The 12,872-nt window shown below is 35.1% G+C and overlaps 1 protein-coding gene across 1 annotated transcript in view; it reads left to right on the top strand.

The window, feature by feature from the left end:
* SLC8A1 (solute carrier family 8 member A1) overlaps positions 1-11,934 on the top strand; it is a 480,484-nt gene extending 468,550 nt beyond the window's left edge. The window contains exon 11 of the mRNA XM_053711941.1: positions 11,558-11,934. Coding sequence (XP_053567916.1) covers positions 11,558-11,934 — 377 coding nt within the window. The remainder of the gene's footprint in view (positions 1-11,557) is intronic.
* Positions 11,935-12,872: the final 938 nt, after the last annotated feature.

Below are 12,872 nucleotides of genomic sequence, written 5' to 3'. Positions count from 1 at the left end.
GTGGATGGTGTGGGAGGGAAGGAGATAGGTGGACAGCCCATCGCCAGAGGGGGGCAGGAGGGGATGTTTCCCTACACTGCCGAAAATATTTTATTAGGAAGGGAGGGATCCAGTTCACTATGGCAAAGGGGATTATGAAAGGGGGCAGGGGGCCCTACAGTATAATTGCCTTGATGGGGGAGGTCGGGAGGGTAAATTAATTTTAAAAAATGTTTATAAACTGGGTACTGGTAGGGTTAGAGAGCTGTTTGGAGAGATCAGGGAGGTGTGTGTGGGTGTGGGGGGGGGGGTAAGGGCAGATCCTACAATGCAGAAAAAAAATAAAATAAAGAAAGTTAATTTATTTTTAACAACCCCTAAAACCTCATACAGACAGACTGTCTGCCAGTACTCAAGATGGTCGTGAGGAGTGTGGGTAGAGGGGTTGAGAGCTTTTTTGGGTGGGATCAGGTAAGGAGGTGGGAGGGTAATACATGCCTTATAATACTATTACTCGTACCAGCAACCTAATCAACAGCTTCATTGCTTGTAATTTCAGAAGTGTGGTGCACAGCTGCAAATAGTAGCCTTCTAACTACCAAAAAAACAATGGCAAAGCCAGGCATATCTGCTATTGCTGAACAACAGGAATCCCAGAGAAGCTTTTTCAACCATTTGTGTTATGACTGCACAAGCAGTATGCAAATAATTTCAGTGAGAAACCTAAAGTTTGGGAAAAAGTCATCGATTTTATTAATATGATCGCATTTGGCGGCAAAATGGGGGCATGAAATATATCAAAATGGGCCTGGATCAATACCCTGGGTTGTCTACTAAGAAAATATATAGTTTTGATATAAAAAACAAGACTCTATTTATGTTTAAATGGAGTGATAGCAAAAATGCTAAAAATTATCCGGTATTTTGGGCTAGTTTTTCTCTGAAATTCCCGTTCCTGAAGGAGTTAAAGGTAGTAAGATGGTCTCTGGACTATAATGTGGAACCTATAAGGTCTGAAAGCCCAGAATAATTGTTGCTTTATCTTATTATGCTTCATTGTTTGTATGTTATCCTTTATGTTAATACATTTTTTGGTGGGAAATGAAAACTAAATTTTTTTTACTCATTTTAGCATATTTAGTGTTGTTCCATATGTATGATAGGAATTTCTTAGATTCTAATGTCCATTTACCTATTTACAAGCGTACCTGGTTTTATTACGTTCTGCTTTATTGCGCTTTGCAGATATTGCATTTTTTTCAAATTGAAGGTTTGTGACAACCCTGTGTCGAGCAAGTCTATTGTCACAATTTTCCAACATATATATATATATATATATATATATATATATATATATATATATATATATATACATACACACACACACACATATAAATATTTATATATATATATATATATATATATTCATATATATATACATATATATATACTGTATATATATGTATACACAACACACACGCACATGTATATATATACACACACACACATATAAATATATATATATATATATATATATATATATATATATACACACATATAAATATATATATACACACACACACACACACCACGAGCAAAAACATTACGACTCGCTGATGGCTGATGAGCATTTTTTAGCAATAAAGATTTTTTTTAATTAAAGGTATGTAGATTGTTTATTTAAGAACTATCGCTACTGCACACTTAATATACTAGATTTTAGTGTAAACATTACTTTTATATGCACTGGGAAACCAAATAAATTTGTGTGACTCACTCTATTGCTATATTCTCTTTAATGCGGTGGTCTGGAATCCTTTATTTGCTTTATTGCGCTGGTCTGGATCCTAACCTGCAATATCTCTGAGGTTTGCCTGTACTTGTAGTGTCCCCATGAAATCTTAGAAACAGGAGTAATCTCTGCTGTAAATTACGTATTTAAAGTTAGGTAAATTATTATATATGTTGTGATATGTATCAATCATATCATGTTCTATATTAAAGACACTCCTTTTTTATAGGGGATTTTAAAAAACTATGAATGAGCTAAGCATTTTCATACATTATGTACCAAGTTTGGGGCATTAAGGGCTAGATTACATGTGGAGCACTAATTTATCTCACCCCCAAACGGGCAAATTTGCCCATTTGCGGGCTCGCGATAAATAACCAGCCATTACAAGTGGTGGCAATTAGTGCTTAAAAAATCAACCAGAGATCAGATCTCTGGTTAATTTTATTAATGTGTTCCAAATGCCCCCAAAATACAATGTAGTGTATTTTATTAAAAAATAAAGATAGCAACATTTTTATTTTTTACTAAATTAACTGCACTAGGCAGTATTTTGGGGTTAAAGTTGGCGGGAGTGGGGTGTTAGAGAAAAAAAACGGCATTGAAAATAGCCTTTTACAATGCGATCTATGGGAACTGTGTGTTTCCAGTAAATATATTTGTATATGCTTATATACATATATATTTATGTCTCAGTATGTGTATATACACATATTAACACATAAATATATATGTATAAAAGCATATACATATATATTTACAATTACAACACTTCAAGGAGCAGCGTTTAAGTAGCAAAAAAATGTGAAAAAGTCAGGATTCCAAAAAGTAAAAATCTCTTTATTTCATACAAAAGATAAAACGTTCATACAGGGCGCTCACCAAGGTATGTTAATTAGCTATATCATAGGGTTCAAGGGGAAATGGTACATATTGTTACTAATGATAATAATTAGTATATTAAAACACATAAACCTTGTTTTTGTCTACAAATTTAAATGATAAGTTTACGTGTTATTAAATAATGTGCAACCTTTTCTCTTACTCCTCACGTACCCTGACTAAAGACACTTTTTTAACATTATGGTATCTGATGTAATTAAACTTTAACTAAAATGTATGTATAGTCTATAAATAGTTTTACATCACTCATTTTATTTATACCAAACAGATGTCCAGTCTTAAGAGTGTGAATCCAATAGATTTCTCGCTTGCTCAATGCTGCAAATCTATCTCCACCTCTGAGACCCATTGTGACCCATTCTATACCTTGGAAGCAGAAAGCATTAGATTGTATACCATGTTAGGCAAAATGTTTTGCCACAGGAGTTTGTGGTATTTCTGCTTCCAAGGATAGTAGGTTCTCACTTATTCAGTCCTTTAAAATTCTGGAGGTTAACCCTACGTATTGCATTCTGCAAATGTTGTAAGTCATTAAATAGAAAACAAATGATGTATTGCAATTAATACATTCTTGTATCTTGTACTCCTTTTTTGTCTGTGTTGATACAAATGAATCTCCAACCTTTGCATAACTGCAGCATTTACATGGTGTTCCTCCACACCTAAAGAACCCTTTTTTGGTTGACAACCTGTTTCTCTTTAACTTATCTTTAGTTACTTTGTCTCCAAAGTTCTTTCGCACAATGTTTCCAATGTTTCTATACCTACTTGGAACATAATTACACATTTTGGAGACATTCTTTAGATCAAGATCTCGTTCTAATATAGGCAATCTTTTTTTGATTATGTTGAATATCTCCCTATACTGCCTGACAAATTTAGTAATAAAGTTAATACCTCCTTTATTGAATCCTTTGTTTTTCTTGCCATCCTTCAACAAGGAGTCCCTATCCATATGTGAGACCTTGGTTGACATATCATTAAGTGCCACTAGATCGTATCCTCTTCTACACAGTCTCTCTGTCAATAAATTTACATGTTTACAGTACCTATTCGAAGTAGTGCAGTTTCTTCTCAGCCTTATATATTGTCCCTTTGGAATACCTTTCTTTATATTATAGGGATGAGAAGAGTCTGCTCTGAGGATGGTGTTGCCGGATATCTCTTTTCTGTAAACCTCCGAAACAACTAAACCTTCTTTGTGACTAAGTCTGACATATAAGTATGGGATAAAATAAAATTGAGGAACTGAACGTAAATTTCAAATTTCCTCTATCATTCAGATGTCGTAAGAAGTCACAAAGGCTCTTTGTGTCACCTTTGCAGAATAGGAGCATATCATCGATATAACGTGTGTAGAATTTAATATTCTGTTTATATAAGTTAGCAGAACCAAACACTGCTCCTCACTCAAAATCTGCAAAATAGAGGTTGGCATACGATGGGGCAAATTTTGCCCCCATCGCAGTGCCCCTTTTTTGGATAAAAAATTCTCAATTAAACACAAAGTAGTTATGATTTAGCAAAAATTTGATACCCTCTAAGATAAAATGTATAAGTCCCTCTCCATAGTTTGAATATTTATACAACATCCTTTTTACTGCCGTAATCCCCAACTTGTGTGGTATTCATGAGTATAGGAATACCACGCCTATAGTCGCAAATGCTGTGTCTTTTTCCCAACTGTACCCATTCAGTAACTTTAACAGATGTTTTGTGTCTCTCAGAAACCCTGGGAGTGATTGAACCACTGGCTGTAATTGTGCGTATACCCATTCTCCTAATCTTTCACCAAGAAACCCAATTGCCAAGATAATGGGGCATCCCAGAGGATTAACTAGAGACTTATGTATGTTTGGTAAAAATTTAAACACTGGAACTCTGGGGTATTTCCCATATATGTATTCACTCATTTTATTGGTCAAAACTAAATTCTCAACTCCACTATCCAGCACATGCTTTAATCTATTCAAAAACTAATTTGTAGGATTAAAGGTTAATTTAGCATATGTATCAGTGTCTCCTAGCTGTCTATATGATTCTTCCAAATATTGTTGTTTATTCAAAATCACTATAGAACCTCCTTTATCCGAATCTAAGATCACTAGATCAGGGTCGTACTTTATTTTGTTAAGAACATCCATTTCCCTTTTGCTCAAATTACTTTTATGCTTGCATTTCTTGGAAGTAATGTTTGATAGATTAACTAGATCCTGTTCAATAATTGAGTGAAAGATCTCTATTACATCATTGCATGCCTGAACTGGGCAAAATGTACTTTTTTTGTTTCCTTAATTGGCTGCTGGCTTGTTTTACTATTATCATATTTAGTGCCTAGTTGTAGCTCAAACAGCGAGACTTTATCACAGAGTTCATCAAAATGTAATCTTACATCAGAGCCTAGATCACAATTAGAATCTTTCAATTTATTATATATTATCTCATGGCAAACCTCATCATTTCTAAAGTGCTTTTTTAAAGTAATCTTTCGGACAAACGTATTCAAGTCCAAAATCGCATTGAATGAATCAAAGTCCTGTGAAGGAGCAAAACCTAAACCCTTGCAAAGAACTGATTTCTCAAAGTCACTCAAAACTGCGGCTGATAATTTGATGATTTCTAGTTCCTCTGATTTTTGTTGTTTTTCTTGGCGTTCTGGCGACTCGGGTAGTGAGGTGCCTGTATCACCAGCTCTTCTCCTCCTTGCCCCTTATGTCAAACCGCCGTTTTTTTGGCCTCATCCCATTTCTTCAGTTGATCTCTCTGGGAGTTTCTTTGGGGTGGAAGTGGATATGGCTGTATCTGGTACCAGAAACTGGTTTCCTTGCTGTATTCCAATTGTATATTACACAAAATTCATAATCTTTGTTGTCTCTCTCATACTTTTTGTACTTATTATCCAATAGTTCAATGTATTATTTAGTTGTTTGAAAATTAGACTCCCCTTTATATGCATTCATATTTTTAGTGATTTGCTCAATTTCACGGAGTGTATCAACTCTGTTCTTTTTTAAATGTTATCAATTTCTCCATTAGTATTATCGAGCAGTTACTCAGTGCTTCATTCCATTCGACCATAAATTGGGGAAAATATTTGTGGAAGGCAGGGAATCATCACATTTAGCCATGGTTTTGATATATGTATAAAATTGTTGGGATATCTGATATATATGTAACAAACATAAGGAAACTTATTCTGTAATAATGTTACCCCACGGGAGAAATGTGGACCCTCGTCCAATAATTCAAGAGCAGCAAACTGGTAGTAACAAATATTGCAAAGTTCTTCTTGTTTATAATACAATATTACACTTTAGGCCGTCTGTGTAAATAAGCGACCAATGGGCTTGTCGTTTCCAAGTGTAGCAACCATACAAAATTATATCCAGAAAAACAATAATAACAATATTTAGAGTTAAGTGACTTACCGCAGTATCCTCACATACTCTGAACACTTACCACCTTACGTGTAGGAACATCCCTCCGTGGGGTCCGTGAATACTTGTCAGTCCACCGTGTGGTGTTACTGTATGTGCACACAATGGCATAGTAGATACAGCGTCTCCTATCCACTTACCCTTTAAGAGCTCTCCCACACTCCCTCAATAAACAATTGCAATACATCAAGGAGCAGCATTTAAGTGGCAAAAAAATGTGAAGATGTCAAGTTCCAAAAAGTAAAAATTGCTTTACAATTAGCTGCCATCCCTGCATGGCTTACCCTCTTTGTTGCGCTTTTGTTCTGTGCCATGTATGACGGCATCAGAATGAGGCTCCCATTGGAGCTTATGGAAGCACGCTCTCATGAGCGCAATGCTTCCCAGCAATGCAAATGCAGCCACACGTTTGCATTGCTATCACCTTGTAGTACCAGCACACATTGTAATACCAGCACACATGGTATTACTCAGTGGAGCGTAAATATAGCTTTCAAGAAAGTTATATTTAGCGCTCCACTTGTAATCTGTCTCTAAATAAATAATAAATGTGTCAAATAGCATTAAGTTCTTTTGATGAAAAAAACACTACACATTTATTGCAGTCTTTATCCATTAGAAAGGCGTGGATACAGTAAAGGGTTGTTTTTATAATAACCAACTTTTTATTCCAAATTGGATGCAACTTAGAGACAAAAGCTGAACAATGCGATGGCCAGCAAATGGATTAAATTAGGCGAGACAGCAGATGAAGCCATTAAGTCACAAGGAAAATGCATATTTTACCAATAAAGTAAAACACAGCAGGGTATTTTAATGAGATGCAGCACAAATATTGTAACTTATTTTTAGACAACCTGTATGGGAATACATCACTGGCATCTGAAATATAAAGCAACAACCTACTTTCTAATCCTGACACTAATTCAGTCCTTTTTAATTATTATTTCTGCTTGTCAATAAATAGTGATAATTTAATGTAACTTGTTGATGTAGTTAGTGACTTTGCTATGTTTCGTACTATATATATATATATATACAGTATATATATATATATATATACATCTGTGTGGGTTTTGCTCTCTGACTTGTGTTAAACAAGCTGATGCCTTGTAAGCTGAATAATATAAGTGCGCTCAGGGAGGTCCTACGTGATAGGTACAGAATCTTAGGGAGAGCAGTTCTCTCTCAGGAACCGATGATCTAAAACTCTCTGCTCAGGTGGAATGATCTAAAACAATATGTCACTGCTAAAACGTCTATGGTGGGATGATTTATTGGCGCATTTTACACTGTGAGCTGTGTATCTCCCTAACGGGCATAACCTACATTTCTATATGTGATGGAAAGAGATAGATTTATACAGAGCAGTGCTTACTAAAATAAGCATTTCAAAAGCACATTAAAGGGATAGAAAACCCCAAAATTTTATTTCATGGTTTGGATACAACAAACAATTTTAAATAACTTTCCAATGGAATTCAATTATGAAATTTGCTTCATTATCTTGTTATCCTTTGCTGAAGGAAAGCACTACTGGCAGCTTGCTTAACACATCCAGTTAGCCAATTACAAGAGACAAATGTGTGCAGGCACCAATCAGCTGCCAGCTCCCATTAGTGTAGGATATGTGCGTATTTGTTTTCAACAAGGGATACCAAGAGAACAAAGCACATTTGAAAATAGAAGTGAATTTTAAAGTGTCCTAAAATGACATGATCTATCTGAATCCTGCAAGTTTAATTTTGACTTCCTATCTTTTTAAGTATACGTTGTAAAAATCAGAATGGCATTATGCATAAAATATCGCATAAATAGTACTAATCCTACAACTAGGTGATTAAAATGTACTGCCAAATACAAAATAACAATTTTACCATACAAATCTTACTTAAAGGGATATGAAACCCAAACATTTTCTTTTGTGATTTAGACAGAGAATACAATTTTAAAAACATTTCTAATTTACTTCTATTATCAAATTTTCTTTGTTTCCATGTTATTCTATGTTGAAAAGATACTTAGGTAGGTGTCTGGCGCACTTCATGGCAGGGAATAGTGCTGCTGGCAAATGGATAACATTCTTGCAAAACTGCTGCCATATACTGCTCCGGACACATGCATGCCCCTGAGCTTATGTGAGTGAATATCATTTTATTATAAAAGTAAATTAAAAAGTTGCTTAAAATTGCATGCTCTATCTGAATCATAAAAGAAAAATGTGTGGCTTCATGTCCCTTTAAATTATATAGCGTAAAATTGTATATAATGTAATTGGTAAAACTCATATTTTACAAAAATCAAAGTTGAAATTGTAAACAAAGAGTTCCTTGTATTTATATTGTGAAATGAGTCTTGCAGCATTGGTGAGTGGGCTGCACAGGGATGTTCCTTGAACTTGTATGATGTTTCCAATTTGTATTGGAATTTTCTAAGCATATTACACCTGCAGGTGTCGCTGTTTTATGATGTTGAATATAGGCTGGTGCGTTTGTTTAAAAAAAAACACATTATCGCATTATAAAATACACTGTTAACTCATTTGTTACCATTCACTCACATGTAAAACAATTCTAAGAATTGGTTGACAGATAGTTTAAGCCCCTGTCAATGTCCTGTAAATTTTTGGGAATTCAAGAATCAAGGGATAATTTGCATGTAGGGTTGCCAGGTGTCCAGTATATAACCAGTCTAGTATTTCAGCAGGATGTCCAGTAAAATCTGAACAAAAATGCTGGGAACATAAATGTCCATTTTTTTAAGCACTAGTTCATGTGTGCCACATAGATAGCATTGTGCTCAGTGCTGTGGAGTTATTTATGATGATCTTGCAATGTTTTAGTGCAGATGTTATTATATTGATAATTGCCTCGAAGCTGCATACATTTTAGCAAGGAATTAAGCTGCTTATGCAATGAGGCTGCTTATGCAATGTTAAAGGCATTCAGCGATGTCTGGCGGACATGATACGCTACAGCGTATCATGTCGGACAGACATGGATAAATCGGCCCCTGTGTATCAAACATTATACCCATATATATATATATATATATATATCATAAAAATAAAGAAGAGGGAAAATGCTTTTTGCAAAATCTTAGAATCTTTGTTATTACATATGTATAATATAGCGTATGAATAATTTAAAGTAAAAAAAAACATTTTGGCATCCAGATTTTCTTAAACAGCCACATACATATAGTTCAAACAGAGCATACAATTTTAAACAACTTTCCAATTTACTTATATTATTTAATTTGCTTTGTACTCTTGGTATCCTTTGTTGAAAAACACACCTAGGTAAGCTCAGGATTTGGAAGCTAGCTGATGATGGTGGCTGCACATATATGCATCTTGTTATGGACTTATTGATGTGCTCAGCTAGTTCCCAGTAGTGCATTGCTGCTTCTTCAACACAATACCAAGAGAATGAAGTAGAATTGATAATAGAAGTTGTATTGGAAAGTTGTTTACAAATTTATGATCTCTCAGGGGTGTCAAACGGGCGGCCCAGGGGCCACATGTGGCCCACAACCTAGTTTTGTGTGGCCCAAGATGCCTCCATGAAAAATAATATGAAAAATAATTATAATATGCTTACTACTTAAAGAGCGAGTGCGCTGATTTCACACATCATTTTTCCCATTCATTTCTCCATAATTTTTTATTTGACTAAAATCACTATATATTTTATATAATATACAACAGGTATATGTCTATCACTATATAAACAGTGGGTCGCTATGCCGAATGCATTGTGATCCACTATTTATAATGCAGAGGAAATGTTATACTATTGCATGCGTATGCTAAACTGTGAGCGCGCTCGGAACAGGGCTGCTAGAGAAAAAAGCACAGACTTTGTGGGAAAGTAACCAGATGGAGCGTGTGTCTCGCCTCCTAAAAAACATTAGAGCTCAATTCATCAAGCCAGAGTATGTTAATTAGGAATTACAGAACAACAATCTTTTGAAATATATAAAGTTATAGCAAACGCCACTACTTTGTTTAGCAATGCAGCTATTCTGCGGCCCTTGTGAGTTGCACTTGTATGGAAGATGGCCCCCGACTCAAATGAGTTTGACACACCTGCTCTATCTGAATCATGAAAGAACATGTTTGGGTTTCATGTCCCATGGGCCGTAGGGATGGGCGAATGTGTTTATATCCGAATTTGAATGTTAGAACGAATGTTATTGTATAAATTCGATTTGCATAATAGAATGTTGATAAGAATGAATATTCTTAAAAATTCGATTTTCGAATGTTGTTTACAGTTTTCGAATGTCACATTCAAATTCGAATGTCACATTCGAATTCGAATGTTACATTTGAATATCACATTCAAATTCGAATATTACATTTAGAAAACACAGTATTAGACTAGAAATACTATTTCGAATTCGAATGTCACATTCAAATCGAATATCACATTTAAAACACAGTATTAGACTAGAAATACTATTTCAAATTGGAATGTGTCATTCGAATTCGAATGTAGCATTCAAATTCGAATATTACATTTATTAAACACAGTTGTATACTAGAAATACTATTTCAAATTTGAATGTCACATTCGAATTCGAATGTCACATTCAAATTCGAATATTACATTTCGAAATTGAATGAATACATAGCTAAACATTCTATTATTCGAACGAATATTTTCGAATTTTATTGAAAAATTCGAAAACGAAAATTCGAAAATAGAATGTTAGAATGTTGTATAAACATTCGAAATTCGATTCGAACAAACGAATGTATCAAAATTCGTTTTAAATTTTGAATTTTTAGAAACATTCGCCCATCCCTAATGGGCCGCCAGTTGGCCATACTGGTTATATTTTATTCAATATTTATCAGTATACAATGATCCTTACCTGGTTCCTAAAACTAATATATATTTTTCAAGGTGTTTTAGGCCAGTTGTCTTTGTTGGGTTCAAATATGGAGACAAATAAGTCATTAGTACTATCTGAGTTACCTGAATGTGCATAAACTGATACAACATGCTGTTTGAATGTGTTGTCTGTTCATTGTTTCCCTATTATTAGGAAGAGAAGAAGTGCCAAAAAAAACCTGTAGTTTTACACTAAGTGAAAATGTTCTGCTGGTGACAGCAACGTCTAAACTGCTTTACTATTGTTCTGTTTAGTGATTTAGCTGTACACAAATGGTTTACTAAAGGCACATTAAACACATCTTGCTTTTGTGTATTTAATGGTGCTTTGTCCCACATTCCCTAGAGAATTAAAAGAAGAACTAAATAAAGTACCTTGCTTTTTAAAATTGCGGCAAGTTACCTAAACAAGTTATTTGATTTCAAGGGAGTATGGGACAAGCACAAATGTTGCACAAATGCAAGAGGTGTTTAATGTCCGTTTGGAATCCAGTATTTGATACATACCTTAATTAATGGACTATCTCTTTTGTTTTTGTTTACAGACACTTTCGCAAGCAAGGTAGCAGCAACCCAAGATCAATACGCTGATGCCTCCATAGGCAATGTTACTGGCAGCAACGCTGTGAATGTTTTTCTGGGTATTGGTGTGGCCTGGTCTATTGCTGCTATCTACCATGCAGCCCATGGAGAGGAGTTTAAAGTTAGTCCTGGCACACTGGCTTTCTCTGTCACACTTTTCACCATATTTGCTTTTATAAGCGTTGGTGTCCTACTCTACAGACGGCGACCTGAAATTGGTGGTGAGCTGGGTGGGCCACGGACTGCCAAGCTGTGTACCACAGCCCTCTTTAGTCTGCTTTGGTTCTTGTACATTTTGTTCTCATCTCTGGAGGCCTACTGCCACATAAAAGGCTTCTAAAGAAACACTACAACATACTAAATATATATATATATATATAAATATATGTATAATGAACAGAGAAAAAAAGACATTTGCCATTTCCACTTACCTGCTGATAGGATGCAACTGTTGGCGCATTCCTTTAAATGGGTAGGAGCAAGAATTTAAGGTTTCTCTACCCTTGGGCATCATGTTGAACTAGGCATGGATGCAGGGACATCTTTGCAACTGTACCTACAACAATGTACTATAAATGGTTGACTACTTTTATTTTTGAAATGACTAATCTGAATGCTACTTGGGCCTTTTTGTTAAAAATGTAAAGATGCCGGAATAACTAGTAACTATTTTTTTGTTGTTGGGGAGAGAGAGAGAGGGGTGATGCCTGTAGATAATAAAAAAATTAAAAAAAATGTGTTTCAGAGATGGGCACAAACTGTGATCTTCAAACCCCAAATATTTAATAGGTCCACATACCAAAATTGTGAAGTTGATTATTGATGAGAGTTTAGCGAGACTTCATAGCCTTAACTAGTTTCTTTACTATGACTTCTCAGCTGTATATTACATCTAGCTGTATCTTAGTATCACTATCTAGATACACTGAGTGGACATGTACAATTAAATAGGAAGTAACCAAAAAGCAGCCTTCTCCTCTCCAACTGGTTGTTAGCATTTTAATTAGCATGCGTTTCTCCCTGTTCTAAATCATTAACCCTGTGTGCTTTGCTGGCATAGCAGCACCATCATACCGTGTAACAAAACCAATCCTAGTCTTGACAAGGTGTTTGCTTTCATTGCTGCACCTTTCAGGAAACCTGTGTGGTCGTGTCTGGGCACTCTTCTGCATTATCATACTCATGTTTTGTAATGTCTTGTGCTATGTGTAATGATGTGCATGAATGAAAAATATTTCTATATGCTATAGCCTAGAGATAACCCGTTTTACTAATTAT

This window comes from Bombina bombina, chromosome 4 (assembly GCF_027579735.1).
Source record: "Bombina bombina isolate aBomBom1 chromosome 4, aBomBom1.pri, whole genome shotgun sequence".
Lineage (NCBI taxonomy): Eukaryota > Metazoa > Chordata > Amphibia > Anura > Bombinatoridae > Bombina > Bombina bombina.
Note: the sequence above shows the minus strand (reverse complement) of the source record. Positions and strands in the feature narration are given on the sequence as shown.